The following is a 23120-nucleotide window of genomic DNA, read 5'->3' on the forward strand; positions in this document are numbered from 1 at the left end:
CTTCACCGTGAGAAGAATTTTGGATTCACACACTGTTTGGGGTATTCGGCAGTTCTTCATGGACTGGGAAGGATTCGGACCTGAGGAACGGTGCTGGGTTCCTGAAAGGGACATCTTGGATCCCGCTTTCATCATGACTACAACTATCATCTCTCTGAGAAGCCTGGGCCATCAGGGGTCGGCCATATGGGAGGTGGTCCTATTCCAACACACACTCAACTGCATCAGCTTCTGAGATTTAGACGCTGTAATGCTCCAGAATACGGACAGCTGGTGCGGCCCTTTTAAAGATTCAGGACCGTCCTGCTAATTGGCAAGCATGTTTTGGGTGCCGAGAATTGAATATTTAAAGTGCTCTGTTGTAAGCCCTACTAGTGATATCATCCAGCATTTGTCTTGTGCTCCGTTCTTGATCCAGTTTTATGCTGTGTCTCGATCCTTGCTTCGGATACTACAGCATTTGGGTCCAAACCATCCTCAGCAAGGACTCCCATCACATGAACATGTTGCTAAGATGCATAAAGAGAACTGCATCCTGGCTTACATGCAGAGATTAGCTATCTGTCCTTGACCCTATAAGAGTTCAAGGGAACATGAAGCTTGATAAAATGCAGGGGCCTTCCTTCACCCTAGAGAGACTTCCCTTTCAATCTAAGCCTTGTTTTGTATTATCAGATTCGGATTCAGATTTTTTAAGGCAACTACGTTGAAACATACTGTGAAATATATCATTTGCATGAACAGCCAACACACCCAACCAAAGATATGCTGGAGATAGCCTGCACAGAAAAGTCTCATGCAATTTTAGGTGGAGGATCTATCCTCGACAGTGTATCCCAAAAACAACGCAATGCCAGAACCCAGCATCTCCAGTCTCTTGTGTCTCCACTGCAATTCCAAACCCTTCCCTCACAGCACAACACTAGTGAATAAAACTGTCTTTAATAGCAATTTGTAAAGCATTAGATCTGTCATCCCAAGTGTGGGTTGCCCCCTGGTGTATTATATTGGTAAATATCACCACTGACCCCCAAGAGACCTGTGATGAAAGATATAAAACATCATAAAACTGATTTTAAAAAAAGGAGTTGACAGTTTGACATCAGACTATATGACAAAGATTCTGTCCAACAAAGTCTTTATGCTGGCTGATGCTCACAAGTAACAGTTTTCAACTCCTCACCTTACTTCAGCTAGCAAAGTTAGATCAGCTTTAAAGGTCAACTTAAATGTACATGGTCACATGGACCTCGAAACACTCAGGAAGTGTGTTGTTTCCATTAACAACCAACACACTTGAGGGTGTGCTGCCGGCAGCCCGCAAGCGGCGGCACATACTTTGGCACCAACATAGATTGGTGCTCTCAGCGTTTGGCAGAACAACACAACGCAACAAGCCATGAAACAACAGCAATGAAGCAAACACTTTTCCTCCCTCCCACCCATGCACGTTCAGCCTCTCATACATGTTGCATTATTAAGATTACAACAGATCCTTCTCATCAGCATGTTTTTTAGTGCTAATCCCAGATTCCTTGATTTTGTTATTTTATTGAGTATTCTCAGTGACTAAACATTCACAGCCTTTTGGTTAAAGAATTCCAAAGCTTTGCCACCCAATGGGTGAAGAAATTTTCCTGGAATAAGAACATAGAAATAATGGTTTTGTCTATTTTGCTTAAAGAACAGGAAAACAGCACAGAAAACAGACCATTTAATCCATTTCATCTGTGCTGTTGTGAGGCTGTTAATGTTGCCTTACAAAGGGAATTAATTATTCTCAGCTAAGAATCTCAAACAGCACACAGGTACAGCAAGTGATTAGCACACAGATACAGCATTGAATAATGGCCTTCTGAGAAGTCCTCTCGCTGAAGAAATGCCTCCTCATCTCTATTCTAAAGGGACACCCGTCTATTTTAAGGCTCTACCCTCTGGTTCTAGATTCTCCCAATTTTTGAAACATCCTCTGCACATCCACTCTATTCAGGCCTTTCAATGTTTGGTAGATTTCAATAAGGTCCCCCCCCCCCCCCCATTTCCCCATTTTTCTAAACTCCAGCGAGTGCAAGCAAATGTTCCTCATATGTTAACCCTTTCGTTTCAGGGATCATTCTCTTAAACCTCCTCTGGACCCTTTCCAATGCTCGCACATCCTTTCTTAGAAAAAGGGCCCAAAACTGCTCACAATGTTCCAAATGTGGTCTGACCAATGCCTTATAAAGTATCAGCATTACATCTTTGCTTTTATAGAGAAGAGATGGCCCAGTGTAACTTTAATAAATTGGACTACAGGGTCACTTGTAGTTTCATTTCACTATTTTAGCACCAAAGTCAACATTTCCTATAGACTCTGTGACAGTTCATATTATAATTTTTAGAAGTATTCTCTCTGTGAATACACAGCAATTCCTATAATTACTCATCTGACTCATGAAACCATGCCAGATTAATAATATGAGCAAAGATGGCTCTCTCATCTCCGTAATGTCTTTTCTAACAGATATGACATTGATGGTCTTGGTGTCATTAAAGAAGATGTTCTAATGAGGAAACTTGGAAATGACTACAGGAATGGGATGATGCACAATAATGAAGGCTCTGCTCGAAAGTCATATGATCAAATGAGTTTTGAAGACACAAAAGGTAAGTGTTCGGTTAATCCCCTAAGTATAAATATATAGATAATGCACAGAAACAGGAAGGGTGCGTGCCTCATCTCCATCAACTCTTATCCACACCCCACACTATCCAAAATTTGTATTTGGGGCAATTTTAAGTGACCAATTAACTTCCCAGCTTGTATGAATTTGGATGTGGGAGAAGATTGGAGGATGTAGGGGGTCCAACATGACCCCAAAGAGAATCATAGAGTAGTACAACATGGAAACAAGCCATTGGACCAACTTGTCCATGACCTTCCATATTAATCCCATCTCCCAACATTTCAGGTTGCAGACCCATCATCAGAACTGGGAAAAAAGAGATAAAACTACTTTTATCAGTTTAGTGTTTCCAGTCTTCTCGATTTTTGTGCGAGCCCAAACAACTCCCTTGGTTTCAAGCGTAACTCCAGTTTCTCCAGGTTATCCACACAACCAAAGTCCTTGATCTCTGGAATTATTTTGGTCAATCTCTTCTGCACTTTGTTTATTTATTTATTCATTGAGATACAGAATGGAATAGGCCCTTACAGCCTTTCGAGCCACACTTCCCAGCAACCTCCGATTTAACCCTAGCCTAATCACAGGACAATTTACAATACCCAGTTAACCTACCAACCAGTACATTTTTGGACCTTGGGAGGAAACTGGAGCACGGAGAGGAAACCCACACTGTCACAGGTAGAACGTGTGAAACCCCCGGTTTCCTTGGCTACGTAAGTCTAGGGAAAACATTCTCCAGTCCCACTAAACTCATGAGACTGAGATGGCTCTCCCTCTGCAACCCCTGGTTTGTGTGTATGCTGAGCAATTTGCTACCCAATACAAATTAGTGCCGTGAAATAACAGACAGCACACTGCATACGATTAAAGAAATTATATTTATGAATCTTAACTAAAGGATTAGTAAAGAAAAACAAAAAGAAAGGGGCCCATTTTAATTAAACAATGAAACGTGCACAAGCTGGAGCTCACCTTGAACTTCTCTGTCACTCGCGCGCTGGGCCCTCGGTCAGCGTGAAAGCATACACCACCTTCTGAACGTCGCTCGCACTCCATCTGGAACAAACGGGTCTCCCACCCGGTCGTATCCTATCACCGGTTCTCCCCAGCGCCTTCTCTCTTCGTCTCCTGCTGACCCAAAAAAAATCTCCAACACCAACCTCACCAAGAAAACCTCCCCCTAATTCTGCCATCCTAATTAGATGGCACACATTCCTTATCTTCAACAATAACCCGAACAGACTGCCAGCAGAACAGACTACTCTTACAGAACTGCTAAATGAAATTCATACAGCATAACAGTAAAAATATGAACCAGGGCATACAAACACCTTACAGACAGCGGCAAGAATCTCTTTGCAATTCATGTAATCTGCTTCATTATCAACCCACAGTCAATACATCTAGATCCTGCCTAATGCCCTCAAAGTGACACTGCTCCTGGTCAGGACTTTAACCCATTTTCCCATAATTATTTTAAAACAAGTAGAGTTGTGGTCACTGGAGCTGCCACTTTAGTTACTTAGCCTGCCTTGTTCCCTAAGAAGAGGTGCAGTATTGCTCCCTCCCTTTCCTCATGCAATACAGTGTACAGATTCTCAGTATACTGTATTGCATGAGGAAACTGTCTTGGATGCATCGTATAAATTCCGCTCTTCCAGGCTGGCTCTTTGCATTCTGGAGGGCCCAGATGATACCAGGAAAATTGAAATCTCCCATCAGTAGTACCCTGCTACTTTCTCAACCAGGTGCATCTTCTCGACACATCTGCTCCTCAAATTTCTACTGAGTATTGGGGTCTGTAACAGACCCAAGGTGACAAACCCTTTCTTATTTCTAAGTCCTAGCTGAATAGCCTCATTAGATGATCCCTCAGGAATATTCTCTCTTAAGCACTGCTATTATGTCCTCCTTTATTAAAAAGGCAACATACCTCCAAACTTACTCATTCTTCTGACATCAGTACCCTAGAACACTGAGTTGCCAGGCTTTCCCTCAGCTATGTTTTGCTACGGCCAAATTATTCCTGTCCCTAGAAGACTCGTCTGTCTTACCTACGTGCATTGAAATAGATGTAATTTCAACCAGTGCTTTTCTCTGCCCTTTTACTGTAAAAATGACTAACTATCCTGATTGCTAGGATTAGGCTCTTTGGTTGCTCCACATACTCCTGTCTTCTCATTGGCTTTGCTCTCTTGAGTCTAGCTGCCTGCCAATCTAATTTAAATCTTCCCTGGAGCCAAAAGCAGATTTCCCACTAGGATGGTAGTCCCCCTTGCAGTTAAAGTGCAACTCGTCACTCTTTTACGGGTTGCCTCTACCCAGAAGAGATCTTGATGATCCAAGAATCTGCATGCAATAAGTCAATTTACTAATTTATCAGGCACCTGAATACAAGTCTGATCAATTAACCACAATACTCAACTACTAATTCCCAGTTGAATCAGGAAGCTCACAGCTTTGACGTAGTTGTAGAAACACGGGGTGGAAATGGCCCTTTGACTTTTGTTGCATTCCCTAAAAGGAAACAAATAATTTGTGATTCTCTGGAATGCGGATGCATATGGGAATGGCATTTACTGGTTCTCATGCGTTCTTTAGTATTCTCCGCAGGACCAACAAGGACACTGAGCAAAGTAGAGCAGGAGAGAAAAGCATCTCTTGATATTGAAAAATGGCTGAAGGACAAATTCAGAGAAGGTTATAACCTTATGAAAGAAGAGTTTGAAAAGTATGACACTGAAAGGACAGGCAAGGTAGGAAATATTTAAGAGTACTTTTTCTTTCCTGTGACTAATGTAATATTGTAATATTTTAATCAAATTGCAGGCAATCAGAAGTATTGTTAATGGTGAAGTAATCCTCCACATTCATGTCAAGCTGTGCTATATATACTTAGTTTATGGTCACAAATAAGAGTGAAACAATTTGTGCTGAAGTATTTTTTAATTTGTCTTCATACATTAACAAGGGTGTCAGAATTGCATTGACTGTCTTTCCCTCATTGCCTGGTGATAAATCTACAAAGAGGTGAAGTGACTACACTGAAATTCACTTTTCTCTATCCTTCACAGAACATTTTCATGAACATATTTAAATGAAGTGCGGTTTAACACGGTATATGACAGAAGTTCCAAAAACTTAGTCAATGAGGGAACATGCTCATGATGTTGTCTGGCCTAATTCTGCTTTTGTTTTTTGGCCTTCTTACCCTACAGTAAAATTTAGGTCCTTGATTCAGAATGAGTTTGATATTGGGTTGTGTCAGTTATGCTATGACAATTCCGTTATCTAATATAAAAACAGGAAAGGTGGAAACACTTAGCGAGTTAAGCATCACCTGTGGAGAGATAAGCAATATAAACATTTCAGATCAATAAAAGTTCCCTTTTGAATCTCCTAACAAAGGGGTATTAACAGATATAAGATGAGGAGGAATTTCTTTAGAGAGTGGTGAATCTGTGGAATTTGTTGCCACAGGCAGCTGTGGAGGCCAAGTCTTTATGTATATTTAAGGCAAAGGTTGATAGATTCTTGATTGGTCAGGGCATGAAGGGATACGGGGGGAAGGCAGGAGACTGGGCTGAGAGGGAAATGGATCAGCCATGATGAAATGGCAGATCAGACTAGATGGGCCAAATGGCCTAATTCTGATCATTTATCTTATGGCCATATAAGAGAGACAAAAAGTTGCAGGGCAATTGGGAAATCAGAAAGAGGAAATGGGAGACAGGAATGGTCTGCTAGGAGCCAGAATGAATCTGGTGGAACAAACATCCTCTCTCTTTACTGTGATAAGTAAGTAACATTTATTACCAGCCACTGTACAGCTCAAGTCTTCTGCTCGATAGGAAAATTAAAGTGATGACTTGTAGGAGAACTTTCACAACAAAATGCCTGTACAGAGTTTCTACTAGGTTGTGGGATTATAGGATTTCTATTTCATCCAGGCAGCATGCACTCATTTAAGGCTAGGGTGACATTACTCTAAAAGTGGTTACCATTTCAAACCTGCAGAGGCATTATGCCTTGTGGAACCATGTGCATCACTATCACTTCATACCATTTACCTTGTATTCGGTATTTTACAGTATTAGCAACTTGATTTACTGTTTCTTTCAGGAATGACTACTATAAATTCACAATGTCTTTTTCTTTGATATATGAATTGGCAGGTACTACACAGAGACTTCCTGTCTGTCCTGGGAACCTTTGGACTGCATTTGAAAATTGAACATTTAAGCCTTTTCCTGGCACGATGTAATCTTGAAAACAGCAAAGCCGGGATAAAGTACATTGACTTTCTCAGAAACTTCCAAGACCGAAGTGAGAAGGGGATGCCACATAAAATTCTCAGCAACCCAAAACACAGGTTAGTAGATTGTCATTTCTGCCACGGGAGGCAAAACGTTCTGTATCACATCTTGATACCATCGCCGCTAATGTCAACCTAGAAAAGTAACCCAAAGGAAGGTGATTTATCTCCCAGAAGTCTGACATCTCAAAATAGTCCTGATGTGTGGCATCATGCTGTTATACAATTTGAAAGTTTCAGCTGAGGCTGTACAAAATGTTGTTCTGCTTGTTTCAGAGATGGAGAGCAGGGAATGTGTGCTTAAATGTAGTTACTTGATATGTAGACAAAAATCAGGGAGGTGAATTCAGTTTGTTTTACATTTTTTCAGTGAAAGTTGGCATACTGATCAGGTCTCCATGTTGCTGAAGGCCAGCTTGCCTCCATCAGTTTACGTTTACATTGATGTAGAGATTTATTCTGGCCATAAGGATTTCCTGGATTGTTTTGCACACAAATGTTTCCTTCTGAATTATTGCTGTTACTTTTCGAGGTTGTACAGACTGAAAATGAATTAGCAGGTAATCATTTTTACGGGACGGCGGAGTTGGAGTTGGGTGTTTGCTATCTTCATTTTGTTTTTTGCATTTAGGAGAGTGGTTACCCTTCAAAATGTGCATCATTGATTGTGAAGTGCTTTGTGAAGCTCTGGAGTGGTTTACCTACAAGTTCAGGTTTTTTTTTTTGGGGTGTGCATCTGCGTGTCCGTGCGTGCATCCGCGATGATGTCTTTTTCATGGCTTTTACAATGCGCAGAGCGAGAGAGAGAGACTGTGTGGCTCGCCACTCCTCACACACACATTTCCACAGTATTTTCCCTTCATTTTTTACGATGTCGAGTTGCGATCTCGACACTCAACCCGGCACGGATGGAAAGCGTACTCGGGAGCGGACCCGACTGGTTTCGAACCAGGGAACCTCCGCTCCCCGGTCTGGCGCCGATGTCGTTGCGCCACCAGCCGGCCTACAAGTCCAGTTTTAATTCTATGCTGACTCCTATAACAAATAATGTCAGGCTCTCTCCGATTTTGTGAACAATGACCAAGATGACACTCAACAACTATTGAGGGTCCGACTGGCTTGAAACTTGCCAAAATTGGGTGCAAAGTAGGTTTTATTCTTCTGGCTCCTAAATAGGATTACAGCATCCCATTATTTACACTATAAAACAAAAGATTTGGAAAACCTGGCTCAATGGCAAATTATTTTTCACGGATGTGTAAAAATTCCAAATTTGCATCCTATGAAATCTAGAAAGTGCTTGTAAGCTCAGGCCCGTGAAGTTAGGGATCCCTTCTTCATTGTTGGCCATGAACTGGAGTTGTTGGAGTCGATTGTCAAGGATGAGGTTACAGAGTACCTGGAGGCATATGACAGGATAGGCAGAACTCAGCATGGATTCCTTAAAGGAAAATCCTGCCTGACAAACCTATTACAATTTTTTGAGGAAATTACCAGTAGGCTAGACAAGGGAGATGCAGTGGATGTTGTATATTTGGATTTTCAGAAGGCCTTTGACAACGTGCCACACATGAGGCTACTTAACAAGATAAGAGCCCATGGAATTACGGGAAAGTTACATACGTGGATAGAGTGTTGGCTGATTGGCAGGAAACAGAGAGTGGGAATAAAGGGATCCTATTCTGGTTGGCTGCCGGTTGCCAGTGGTGTTCCACAGGGGTCCGTGTTGGGGCCGCTTCTTTTTACATTGTACATCAACGATTTGGATTATGGAATAGATGGCTTTGTGGCTAAGTTTGCTGATGATATGAAGATAGGTGGAGGGGCCAGTAGTGCTGAGGAAACGGAGAGTCTGCAGAGAGACTTGGATAGATTGGAAGAATGGGCAGAGAAGTGGCAAATGAAGTATAATGTTGGAAAATGTATGGTTATGCACTTTGGCAGAAAAAATAAATGGGTAGACTATTATTTAAATGGGGAAAGAATTCAAAGTTCTGAGATGCAATGGGACTTGGGAGTCCTCGTACAGGATACCCTTAAAGTTAACCTCCGGGTTGAGTCAGTAGTGAAGAAGGCGAATGCAATGTTGGCATTCATTTCTAGAGGAATAGAGAATAGGAGCAGGGATGGGATGTTGAGGCTCTAGAAGGTGCTGGTGAGACTACACTTGGAGTACTGTGGGCAGTTTTGGTCTCCTTATTTAAGAAAGGATGTACTGATGGTGGAGAGGGTTCAGAGAAGATTCACTAGAATGATTCTGGGAATGAGAGGGTTAACATGTGAGGAACGCTTGTCTGCTCTTGGACTGTATTCCTTGGAGTTTAGTAGAATGAGGGAGACCTCATAGAAACATTTCGAATGCTGAAAGGCATGGACAGAGTGGATGTGGCAAAGTTGTTTCCCATGATGGGGGAGTCTAGTACGAGAGGGCATGACTTAAGGATTGAAGGGCACCCATTCAGAACAGAAATGCGAAGAAATTTTTTTAGTCAGAGGGTGGTAAATCTATGGAATTTGTTGCCACGGGCAGTAGTGGAGGCCAAGTCATTGGGTGTATTTAAGGCAGAGATTGATAGATATCTGAGTAGCCAGGGCATCAAAGGTTATGGTGAGAAGGTGGGGGAGTGGGACTAAATGGGAGAATGGATCAGCTGATGATAAAATGGCGGAGCAGACTCGATGGGCCGAATGGCCGACTTCTGCTCCTTTGTCTTATGGTCTATTGGTCTTAACTCCATGCTGTGATTGAGGTCATGACCTTCAAGCATTCTTGTCCTCAGACATCCAAAGGGGCAGCACCTTGGAGGCAGTAGTGGATTTCATAACTTAGCTTTTCTAAAGGGTCACTCCTGAGTTATGGAAATTAGTCTAAATTTTCAAGGAACTCTGTGGAGTATTTTGTTGTCAGAGGACAGTGATGTACAGTGGAGGTAGGTTGGTAGTGCATCCTCCATTTTCAAGTATTAAGCCCATTCTCACTTAGTCTTCAGTGAATGAGTGAAGCAACTTAACCTCCATACGTGAAAATATGCAATGAACAACTGTGTGCTGCCAACTCGATGACTGAGGATGGAGTGTCCTTGGCACTGGAGGGGAAGTGACATGGATCCAGCAGCAAATCATCAATGGGGGCAGGGCGAATAAACAGTCGCCATTTTGGGCCAAGACCCTGGTTGAACAGATTCCCATTAGTGCTACAAATTAGCTGCACTCCAGCAGAAAATAAGTTGGAGGTGAAGTGAGGTAGTAGAGCAAGATAAAATGAGTGAGGTCTTTAGATAATGACATACCTTGCTTGACAACAGTTTGTGCTGAGGTTGGATCGGAATCAAAATCAGAATCGGCTTTCATATTAGTGACATATGTCATAAAATTTGTTATTTTGTGGCAGCAGTACAATGCAATACATAAAAATTTACCTATTACAATAATACATGATGATGATGAGGCCTCTGTCCGTCACGGTTGACCGTGGATAATGCGTCCTAGCTCTCTGGATACGCAAGTCTGGGCGGTACGATATGGAGAGTAAGCTGTTACCCATAGAGGATGCTTCCCCTCTCCACGTATCTGATGATCCCAGAGGAACAGCAGAGACCAATACAGTTTGGTACCAGCAGTGTCACAGGAGTTGCCAGTCAGCATTGAGCTCAACGTGGGACTGCCTTAGGGACTCCAGCTCCGGATTTTTCCCTCGGAGTTTACTCCCGAAGCCTTCCCCATGCGTGGGCATAGCCACAAGGCCAGTAACCTGCCTTTGCCCCTTCTCCTGTCAGTAGAAACAGCTCTACCGGGCTTAAATATAGATAAATTAAATAAATAGTGTAAAAAGAAAGTAAAAATAGTGACGTAGTGTTCATGGGTTGGTTTATTGTCCATTCAGAAATCTGATGGTGGAGGGGAAGAAGCTATTCCTAAAACATTGAGTACAGTATATGTCTTTTCTTTAGGCTCCTGTACCTCCATTCTGATGGTAGTAATAAGAAGAGAGCACATCCTGGGTGATGGGGGTCTCTTCATGATGGATGTCACCTTTTTGAGGCATCGCCTTTTGAAGATGTCCTTGATGCTGGGGAGGATATTGCCCATAATGGAGCTGGCTGCTGGGTTTACATCCCTCCGCAGTCTTTTCTGATCCTGTACAGTAGCCCTTCCATACCAGACAGTGATGCAACCAGTAAGAATGCTCTGCACAGTACATCAATAGAAATTTGCTAGAGTCTTTAGTGACATACCAAATCTCCTCAAACTCCTGATGAAATATAGTTGCTGATGTACCATCTTTGATATTACTTTGGGTCTCTTGTGAATTGTTGGTTAAGATCGCAGTGTTCAGTGCCATATAGTGCAGACTATTTCCTAAATGGGGAGACAATCCAGGAATCTGAGATGCAGAAGGAATTTAGAGTCCTTGTGCAGAACACCCTGAAGGTTAACTTGCAGGTTGAGTTGGTGGTGAGGAAGGCAAATTCCATGTTAGCATTCATTTCAAGAGGTCTAGAATACAAGAGCAAGGATGTGATGCTGAGGCTTTGTAAGGCACTGGTGAGGCCTTGCCTTGAGTATTGTGAACAGTTTTGGGCCCCTCATCTTAGAAGAGATGTGCTGGCATTGGAGAGGGTCCAGAGGATGTTCACAAGGATGATTCCAGGAATGAAAGGGTTATCATATGAGGAATGTTTGATGGCTCTGGGTCTGTACTCGCTGGAAATCAAAAGGATGAGGGGGGATCTCATTAAAACCTTTTGAATGTTGAAAGGCCTAGACTGAGTAGATGTGGAAAGGATGTTTCCCATGGTGGGAAACCATGGACAAAAGGGCACAGTCTCAGGATAGAGGGGCGCCCTTTCAAAACAGAGAGGCAGAGAAATTTCTTTAGCCAAAGGGTGGTGAATTTGTGGAATTTGTTACCACATGCAGCTGTGGAGGCCAGGTCATTGGGTGTATTTAGGCAGAGATTGATAGGTCCTTGATTGTACATGGCATCAAAGGTTACAGGGAGAAGGCTGGGATCTGGGGTTGAGGAGGAGAGAAAAAAAAGGATCAGCCATGGTTGAATGGCGGAGCAGACTTGATGGGCCAGATGACCTAATTCTGCTCCTATGTCTTATGGTCTTGTATAGCTGATGTAGGCACCTTTGATGAATGGATTCCTCATTAATGGGGCCAGAGCATTTAGTGAGGCCTGAAAAGTGCTGCTCGTTGAATTCCCCCCAGTGTGGTGAAGATTGTATTCATTGTGACTCTGGACGGACAGAGCACACTCCGTTAACAACTGGGTTATAACAGATACTTCAGGGCATCCCACCACAAATACATCAACATTTTAATTATAGTGATGACTATATCTTTTTATAAGTTTATTAAGCAAATTACTTCATTTTTAACATTGTTTTGTTTCTAGATTTAACAATGAGGGAAGTGTCAGTCTGTGCTCCACAATGACTGCGATTGAAGCAAAACTGACAAGATTATTCCAGTCAGACTTCCTTGCACTTTTAGCCACCTTTCAGTAAGTAATTAATTCCTGTACATTCCTTTGAAAAGTAATTTAACCCTTTTCTCCACTACATTTTCCACCTGATCATATTTTCTTCTATGTAGCACAGGCATAAAAGCATTAAATGCGGAGAGTGAAAGACTTGGTACCTGGATGCTTTGTAGTGGCTGCCAACCAATATCGCAACAGAATAAACCAATTCTTCTGATGTTTTATAAAGTGAGAATTATCTCCACAAGTGGGACAAGTTGTACATCTGCCCCTACAACCCCTCCCTCACCACCATTCAAGGCCCCAAACACTCCTTCCTGGTGAGGTGACACTTAACCTCAGGGCTGTCTACTGTATCTGGTGCTCTCAGTGTGACCTCCTTAGCATTGGTGAGGCACAATGAAGATTGGGATCCACTTTGTTGAGCATCTTCGCTCTGTCTGTCTCCCGGTGGCCGTACATTTCAAATGAACTTCCCATTCCCCTTCTGACATGTATCTCCATAGTTTCTGCTACTGCCGAGATGAGGCCAAACTCAGGTTGGAGGAGCAATATCTTATATTCTGTCTGGATAGCCTCATTGAACTTTGATTTCTCTAATTTTACAGTAATTTTCCCCTCTCCCCCTCCCATCTCTTTTCCATTCCTCACTCTGGTAATCTCTTTTCTTCTCCCTCTCATTCCTCTCCTCTGTTCCTTTATTCCATGGTCCATTATCTTCTCCTATTAGATTCCTTCTTCTTCAGCCCTTTACCTCTTCCACCTATCAGCTCCCAGCTTCTTACTTCATCCCTTCCCCAGCCACCTTCATCTTCATCTAGTTTCACCTATTACCTGCCAGTTTGTATGCCTTCCCTTCCTTTCCGGTACTGAGGAACACTCAGTCCAAAACATAGACTGTTTATATCATAGGCCTCCATAAATGCTGCCTGACTTGCTGAGTTCCTCCATCACTGAAGCACCTTCAATAACTCCAGAAGACTGAAGTTGGGTAAAATACTGAAAGGCTTTTTTTCGCTGTACGATACGACCTCCATGGTGAGTGTCTGCCCCCGGACTTTTTTGAGGGGGAGGGGCAACGCGAAATCACCTTTATACAGGTATCTGTGGGAGGAGCCACAAGGGCAGTCAGCAGAGGGGCGTGTCCAGACAGTTAACCCAGTTACAACATATATATGGTTTACCACAATCACTTTATGTATGTTAATATAATTTTTATGATTGCTGGACAGTTATTTTTATTAACTCCACAATCTTTTATGTGCCACAACATGCCTGATAAACTACTTCACACCTATAGATTTCACTTCAACATTTGGAGTATAAGTTTTGCGCCTAGCAAATTTGACTTGTCAGTCTTGCAAAGTGTTTGTAGCATGTGAGCATTCTCAGGGTTTGTATTGGTTCACACAGGAGGTCCAATGCAGTCACATCACGTCTGTGAGCTGTAGGTAGAACACATGAACACAGTGGAGCTTGTGCCACGTTCTTAGAGAACTGTAGTTTTAATTATCAGCTTTCTCCCTGGAATAAAACACAATAAGTTCTAACTTCTATACCAGGGTTTTATTTTTAGAACGTTAGCTTCCATTTTCTATTTTCCTTGAGTGGCAGCTAAGTGATCATGTAATTGGAAGTGAACGGCTTTCACATCATTTACACTTTCAATTTTAAATACTTTTATGGTTTTCATTAGCCGTGATGATTATGGATTTATGTAAAATTATAGAAGTTACTCCTAACCTGTTTATAACACCATAAGATACAGGAGCAGAATTAGGCCATTTGGCCCATCGAGTCTGCTCTGTCATTTTATTGTGACTGAACTGTTTTCCTCTGAGCCCCAATCTCCTGCCTTCTGCCCATAACCTTCATGCCCTGACCAATCAAGAATCTATCAACTCTGCCTTAAATGTACCCAGCGACTTGTCATCTACAGCTGCCCGTGGCAACAAATTCCACACATTCACCACTTTCTAGCTGAAGAAATTCCTCCTCATCTCCTTTCTAAAAGGATGCCTGTCTATTCTGAGGCTAAATCCTCTGGTCTTAAGACACCCCCCACCACCATAGGTACCATCCTCTCCACATCCACCCTATCGAGACCTTTCAACATTCAATAGGTTTCAATGAGGTCACCCCTCATTCTTCATTATCTTGGACATTTGGCCGCAGTATAGTCATTAAAATGGAAAGTACAGTATATGCCATAGATTCCTCTCTGCAGGTAAGTGAAAATCATTAAAAAAAAGCAGGTGCTGGAAAAAAAATCAGAAAATACTGTAACTACTCTACAGGTCAGACAGCATCTGTGAGGAGAGAAACAGAGTTGAAGTTTCAGGCCGAAAATCCTTCATCAGAACTGGAAAGTGTGTCTTTGGCATTGTCTCAGTGATTTCGATGGGGATTGTACAGCTTGGCACATAAAGCAAAAGGGGATGTGGGCGGACTTTCATACACCTATTCCAGTTTGTGTCATTATTTTAGTTATTTAACTGCTTTTGGCAGTGTTTAACTAATCTTCTAGTTTTTTTTGAATGTTAAAATATTTTACTTTTTAATATTACTTATTTCAATGTGATAGTTTTAAATTAGTAATTGAGTTGCGAGCATGATGTTTTGAACTGAATGGAGCAGCACTGCAATCTCTTTGTCCTCAGCAATGACAATAAAGCTCCATCTGAGAAAATAGAACAGAGAAAAAAATGCCCCTGACATTCATTTCATAACTTTTAATTGATCCTTAACAAGAGAAAATCTGCAGACGCCTGAAATCCAAGCAACACGCACAGAATGCTGGAGGAACTCAGCAGGCCAGGCGGCATCTATGAAGAAGAGTACAGTCGACGTTTCACGCCGAGACCCTCCATCAAGATTGGGCCAGAAGCATCGACTGTCTACTCTTTTCCATCGATGTTTCCCCGCCTGCTGAGCTCCTCCAGCATTTTGTGTACGTTACTTTAATTGATCCTGTAGCCTGTGTAACCATTGGAACTGGATGTGGGGCTTCACTGTCTGTCAAAGTTCTCAGCAATGTTTTAGGGAGTAGGTCTTTCTCAGAGCATGTTTGAAGGCTTGACACCACTCATGGCAAACATCTGAAGTCCAGGATACTTTGGGCCAGCAAGGTCAAGCCTTCTGCACTGGATGTGCTAAGAACCAGCATGAGGAGGTTAATGGGCCCAGAATAGTAAAATTCATCCTTTAAATTTAAAGAGTCCGATTGAAGAGCAATGGATTGGTACAAATTTGTGTATTGGGCCCAGACTGGTTAAATTTATCCCTTAAATTTAAAGAATGTGAGTAGCAGCAGGTTGATGCAAATTTTGCACAATCATCCATTTGATTGGGGAGATGACAGCAGAGCCTTCTTTGTAAGCAGGGTCAGGTCTTAACATTAAAAAAAAACTTGGTATCACAATTTATGCCCTCAATGCCAGATTCAGATTCATTTAATTTAGTTATCGCAAGTTCATCTGGAATTGCACATAGAGTTCTATATTCTTTTAAATTGCTCCATCCAATTTTTGGTGAATTGCACAGAGCAAATTAATTCAAAGTAGAAATATTAAGCCTCAGCTTTTTAAAGTAACCAGAACTTGTGGGATACTGGCTTTGAAAGAGAAATACTCAACAAAAAATGTATTTTGTTCTCACTCGGTTTGTTCTTTCCAAATTGCAGTAAAATCGATAAACTGGAAATGAATGTTGTCAGCCAACAGGAGTTCCGAGCTGCCATAGAGAGCAGGTACACTCTGTCAATTCACTCACCTAAGATGATTAATATTCTTATGTACATCAGAACATACAGTGAAATGCATCATTTGTGTTAACAAACAACACAAAGTGGCAGATGGAGTTCAACCCAGATAAGTGTGAGGTGGTTCATTTTGGTAGGTCAAATATGATGACCGAATATAGCATTAATGGTAAGACTCTTGGCAGTGTGGAGGATCAGAGGGATCTTGGGGTTGAGTCCAAAACTGCTACGCAAGTTGACTCTGTGGTGAAGGAGGCATACGGTGCACTGGCCTTCATCAATTGTGGGATTGAGTTTAAGAGCTGAGAGGTAATGTTGCAGCCATATAGGACCCTGGTCAGACCCCACTTGGAATACTGTGCTCATTTCTGGTCGCCTCACTACAGGAAGGGCACAGAAACCATAGAAAGGGCGGAGAGGATATTTGCAAGGATGTTGCCTGGATTGGGGAGCATGCCTTTTGAGAATAGGTTGAGGGAACTCGGCCTTTTCTCCTTGGAGTGATGGGGGAAGGGAGGTGACCTGATAGATGGTGGTGGAGGCGGATACGATAGGGTCTTTTAAGAGACTTTTGGATGGGTACATGGAGCTTAGAAAAATAGAAGGCTGTGGGTAAGCCTGGGTAGTTGTAAGGTAAGGACATGTTCGGCACAGCTTTGTGGACGGAAGGGCTTGTATTGTGCTGTAGGGTTTCTGTGTTTCTACACCCGAGAATGTTCTGGGGTCCACCCTCCGGGTTTGCTGCAGATTCTGGCACCAACATATCATGCCCACAATACTTAGCAGAACAACATAAGCAACAAGGTGAGCAACTTTAAAAATTACCTTTACTACCTGGCAATAATTATTGTTAAAGAGGTGAAGGTGAACAGGGAAAGTTAACCGTGTTCATCCATAATCTCCCACTGGTTCTTTTCTCCTGCCTGATGGTGGTAGTGAGTATTGGTGGTGGTGCGGAGCAGAGAGGGGTAGGTTATACAGATGGGTGAATAGACAATGAAGGTCTTGCTTGTTATTCTCCTTCCCAGAATATTCCAATGTGACTCACACCCATTTACCGTAAGAACTTTTGGAACTGAATTACTATCTAAATGTGGAATGCATTTTGTGGAGAATAAGATCCAACAAACAGGAGGGATAATGACCAGATTATCTGTTTTACTGACGGACAGATGTTTTCCAAAGGGTTGCTGTAGCCTCGTGTAATGCTTCATCTGAAACATGCACCTATGACGCAGAATTGTCACAGGATGGGTGTCAACCTTTATTTTCAATTCAGGCCACTGGGTGAATTATTTCTAGAGTGGTGGATTTATTTCAGAGAGTTTCTCTAATGCTGGAGTTTGATAGTTTTCCTGCTGAATCTAACAGCGATAGTTAAACCATCCAGCTGCACCAGAATGTGGCACGATGCCCAGGTACAGAGAAACAAGCCCTTCATCCCATCTGGTCCATGCTGAACTGGTAATCTGCCTCGTTTCATTGACCTACACCTGGACCACACCCCTCCCACCCATGTACTTATTGAAACCTCTCTTAGTGTTGCTGTCGAATCCTCATCGACATCTCCTCTGGTAACTCGTTCCACACTCACACCATTCTCTGAGTGAAAAAGTTCCCCCTTAGGTTCCTCTTAAATATTTCACCTTTCACCTTTACACTATGACCTCTAGTTTTCGCCCTATCTGTATCCCTCATAATTTTATATACCTCTATCAAAGCTCCTCTCAATCTTCTACATTCTAGTGAATAAAGTCCTAACCTATTCAACCTTCCCCTATAAATCAGGCCCTCAAGTTCAGCAATATCTTGCACATCACAGAGAAAACTTACAATGTCTAACCTGCATTCAAGCCCTCTTCCCCACCAGTTTGTCACCATGGTTACCACACCTCTATCAGCAACAGCATTAGAGTCATACAGCACAGAAGCAAACCGTTAGGTGCACCATGTCCACGTTGACCATTGTCACCTCTCTATATATACCATTTAACCACATTACATCCATAGCCTTCTATGCCTTGGCATTTCAACAGCCTTAAATCTTGTGAGAATACCTGTCTTCCCACATAACACATTACAGGCTCCAACCACCATCTGTGTTTCAAAATAAAATCCCCTTCCAATCCCTTCCGAATAAAGCCTTCTTGTTGTATACACTGCCACCAAGTGGATGTTATTCCTACCATCTACCCCATCTAACCCACTCAGAATTTCATATACTTCTGTCAGGTCACCCCCTCAGCAACCTTCTGCTACAGGGGAAACAAATCTAGCCTATCCAGTCTCTCCTTATATCAGAAATGTCACGACCAATCTAGTCTATCCAGTCTCTCCTTATATCAGAAATGTCACGATCAGAGTAAAATTCCTCTTCAAGTTTCTCTTCAATTCTTAGGAAAACCATTTTGAAATATCTACATAAATCTTATTGTCTCTGTAACTCAATCTCCTCTTTTATGATCCTCTTTAAAGTCCACCTAATTCATCATACTTTAGGGTACTCTCCTGTGTTTAATTCAGCATCTGTTTTCTTTAAGTACCCTTTTGCGAAGTGTCAATGTTAAAAGCGCCAAATATATTCATATTATTTGGGAATCAGTTTTCATTACCTATTCCTGAAGCCATCAGAAATTCGGCATACATGGTGTGGTTATGCTTTTATATCTGATAAACCAAAATAATAATGTAGGCCAGCTTGCATTCCTTCTCTGTCTACTCCCTCACCCGCCACAACCCCCCTTATTTTGGCTTCGGCCCTTTACTTCCCAGTCCAGATGAAATGTCTCAGCCCAAAATGTTGGCTGTTTATTCCCATCCATAGATGCTGCCCACCCTGCTGAATTCCACCAGCATTTTAAGTGCGTTGCTCAAGATTTCCAACATCCGCAGGTTATTTCTTGTGTCTAAGTAATAATTAAGCTTCCCACGAGGTGGCAGTATAGCACTTCTGCAGCGACAACGGGAAATAAAGAAGGCAGTGGTTCTGAGAACCAGTGAAATTTCTTGCAGAGATCTAAAGCAGCTGGAGACACCAATGGCTCCCATCAGATGAGTGCCTTCCTTTGTCCTGAAGTGTGTGTTTGCTTAGGGCTGCTCAGCCTATCAGTGGAAGACTCGTTTTGCTATATAGAGGTCAAGAACACAATAAATAAAGGACACACGTTACTACTTCTTTAAAGGGACGCATATTGTAAAGTTTCACCTTAATCTCTTGATTGATAGACTTTAAAAAAGGGAGATTTAATGATTGGCTTTATTTATTTTGTAATGTGTGGATAGTTGCCCGAAGCAGAACTGTTTATAAGTCAGAAATTAACCTTATATCTGTCTTCTTAGAGGAAGGCACAAAGTCTTGACAGGCACATCAGAGGTAAAAATGAAGAACGGAAGGAAAGTAGAGAATCACAGTAACAGCCATAACAGCAGAGCGAGCAAACATGGGAAGAGTAGCTGCCAGCTGGCCTTAGTAAATATATTTCAGACAAGGTTGGATAGATTTTTGCATAGTAGGGGAATTAAGGGTTATGGGGAAAAGGCGGGTAGGTGGAGATGAGTCCATGGCCAGATCAGCCGTGATCTTATAGAATGGCGGAGCAGGCTCGACGGGCCAGATGGCCAACTCCTGCTCCTATTTCTTATGTTCTTATGTTCACATGACTCCGTGAGTGAGCGTCTGCTGTGCCAATTGTGGCTGCTCGGTGGGAAGGAAGGGGTTGGGGAGAGATGGCACATGGAAATGCCCCTTTTCCACACGGCAGACGATGCCTCCAGCAACACAGAAACCACCAAATTCATCCCATCCATGTTATAGATCTCCTAGATGCTTGTTCATATTTACAGGCTGACTATAAGTCAAGTCTTCCTACCTGGGGAGGACCTGTAATTTCTTTCCATTCGCATCTCCATTGACGATGCTTTAGTTTGTTCAATGATTCTAGCTAGAAGGAGAATGAAACCTGATGCTGCTCTTCTCTTGTTGCCACTGAAGCACCAAATGCAAGGAGAGAGACGCCTGGTTCCAGCTGTCACAGTGAATGTCTTTGCCCCTGTGGAATGGGTTGTCAGAGAAAGTGACAAGAGGTGGGACGCAGGATTTGAATGGCACTTGTGTAGCTATGTGGAGAGGAAAGGTTTAGTGGTATCACACAAATGTCTGTGACGTGAGAGCGAGCAATAATAGGAAAACAGGAAGGTCGAAAGTAGAAAAATGGAACGAGGTCACTTAAGAAAATTGTTAGGCAGAGGCAAGTTGGTGTGAAAGGCCTGTTTCCATGCTGTTTAGCTCTGTGACCCCTCTGACTGGGGTTGGGGGCTGGGGGGATGAGATTAGGAGGTAGGGAGATATCCATCATCCAATGGTTAATAGTGAACAGGGAACGAAGGGAAGACAACAAGAGGAGTGAGTGCAGGATTCCAGCATTCTACAGTCCATTTGTGGAATCAGGCTCAGCAAGAATTCATTGTGGATGTCGGGAAATGTATCTCATTTCGTTGCCACAAACCAATGGTTTGGGTCTTTTGTTAAAATCTATGCCATTCATATGTAATGATGGAAGAAGTAAATTAATTTCAGTGCACTTATTATGCAATGCTAGGACATCTGTTTAGGTGGTGCATCTCTGGAATTCCCAACCCCAGATGGTTATGGAAGCCAGATCATTGGACTGCGGAGGGGGGAGGAAGTTAGATAAGTATGAAAAATCAGGAGTTCAGTGCTATGGGCTACCTGCACAAGAGAGGAATCAAGGCCTGAATGGTGGGACAGACTTTAGGAACCAGGTGGCATACACTTGCCTCTATTTTCTTGTGTTTCTCTTCCAGAGCTTGTGGCTATTCCAAAGGAAGGTCAAAGTTCAAAGTAAATTTATTGTCAAAGTACATATAGTCACCAAGTATACAGTGCCTACAAAAAAGTATTCACCCCCCTGGAGGTTTTCATGTTTTATTGTTTTACAGTATTGAATCACAGTGGATTTAATTTGGCTTTTTTTTGGACACTGATCAACAGAACAAGAGACTTTCATTTCAAAGTGAAAACAGATCTCTACTAAGTTAATTGCAAATATAAAACATAAAATAATTGATTACCTAAGTATTCACCCCCTTTAATATGACACACCGTCATCAATGGTGCAGCCAATTGATTTTAGAAGTCATGTAATTAGTTAAATGGCGATCACCATGTGTAGTCAAGGTGTTTCAATTGATTGTAGTAAAAATACATCTGTATCTGGAAGGTCCAACTGCTGGTGAGTCAGTATCATGCAAAACACACAAAATGCTGGAGGAACTCAGCAGGCCCGGCAGCATCTAGGAAAAGAGTACAGTCGACATTTTGGACCGAAACCCTTCGGCAGGACTGGCAAAAACGACACCATGAAAACAAAAGAACACTCCAAGCAACTTCGTGAAAAGGTTATTGAAAAGCACAAGTCAGGAGATGACTACAAGAAAACTTCCAAGTCACTGAATATCACTTGAAGTACAGTTAAGTCAATCATCAAAAAATGGAAAGAATATGGCACACCTGTAAGTCTGCCTAAGGCAGGCCATCCTCAAAAACTGAGTGACCATGTAAGAAAGAGACCAGAGAGGGAGGCCACCAAGAGACCTGTGACAACTCTGGAGGAGTTACAAGCTTCAGTGGCTGAGATGGGAGAGACTGCACATACAACTGTTACCCGGGTGCTTCACCAGTCACAGCTTAATGGGAGAGTGGCAAAGAGAAAGCCACTGTTGAAAAAGCTCAGAAGGCATGTGGGAGACTCTGAAGTCAGCTGGAAGATGGTTCTATAGTCTGATGAAACCAAAATTGAACTTTTTGGCCATCAGACTAAATGTTATGTTTGGCGTAAGCTAAACACTGCACATCATCAGAAACACCATCCCTATCATGAAGCATGGTGGTGACTGCATCATGCTGGGGGATGCTTCACTGCAGCAGGCCCTGGAAGGCTTGCGAAGGTAGAGGGTAAAATGAATGCAGCAAAATACAAGGAAATCCTGGAGGAAAACCTGATGCAGTCTGCAAAAGAACTGTGATTTTGGAGATTTGTTTTCCAGCAAGACAATGATCCCAAGCATAAAGCCTAAGCTACACAGGGATGGCTTAAAAATAACAAAGTTAATGTCCTGAGTGGCCAAGTCAGAGTCCAGACCTCAATCCAATTGAGAATTTGTGGCTGGACTTGAAAAGGGTTGTTCACTCACAGTCCTCATGTAACCTGACTGAGCTTGAGCAGTTTTGTAAAGAAGAATGGAGAAAAATTGCAGTGTCCAGATGTGCAAAGCTGATAGAGAGATCTAGCCACAGACTCAGGCCTGTAATTGCTGCCAAAGCTGTATCTACTAAATACTGACTTGAAGGGGGTGAATACTTATGCAATCACTTATTTTATATTTTAAATTTGTGATTAATTTTAGATCACTTAGATCAATTTTAGATCTGTTTTCAATTTGACATGGAAGAGTCTTTTTCTGTTGATCAGTGTCAAAAAAATCAGATTAAATTCACTGTGATTCAATGTTGTCAAACAATAAAACATGAAACACTCACAACACGCTGGAGGAACTCAGCAGGTTGGGCAGCATCCATGGAAACATTGACTCATCGTTTCCACGGATGCTGCCCGACCTGCTGAGTTCCTCCAGCGTGTTGTGAGCATTGCTTTGACCCTAGCATCTGCAGAGTATTTTGTGTTTTTAATAAAACATGAAAACTTTGGGGGGGGGGTGAATACTTTTTATAGGCATTGTAACCCCGAGTTTTATTTCCTTGCAGACATATACTATAAATCCAATAACCAAAATAGAATCAATGAAAGACTGCACCAACAGGATGAACACCCAATGTGCAAAGGACAACAAATTGTACAAATACAAAAA

At 42.3% G+C, this 23120-nt stretch overlaps 1 protein-coding gene across 1 annotated transcript in view; it reads left to right on the forward strand.

Moving 5' to 3' along the window:
- Nucleotides 1-23120, forward strand: part of si:ch211-197n1.2 (EF-hand calcium-binding domain-containing protein 6) — a 68942-nt gene that overhangs the window by 21223 nt on the left and 24599 nt on the right. The window contains exons 7-11 of the mRNA XM_063047696.1: nucleotides 2504-2646; nucleotides 5268-5422; nucleotides 6842-7038; nucleotides 12386-12493; nucleotides 16155-16220. Of these exons, the coding sequence (XP_062903766.1) occupies nucleotides 2504-2646; nucleotides 5268-5422; nucleotides 6842-7038; nucleotides 12386-12493; nucleotides 16155-16220 (669 nt within the window). The remainder of the gene's footprint in view (nucleotides 1-2503; nucleotides 2647-5267; nucleotides 5423-6841; nucleotides 7039-12385; nucleotides 12494-16154; nucleotides 16221-23120) is intronic.

This window comes from Mobula hypostoma, chromosome 5 (genome assembly GCF_963921235.1).
Source record: "Mobula hypostoma chromosome 5, sMobHyp1.1, whole genome shotgun sequence".
Classification (NCBI taxonomy): domain Eukaryota; kingdom Metazoa; phylum Chordata; class Chondrichthyes; order Myliobatiformes; family Myliobatidae; genus Mobula; species Mobula hypostoma.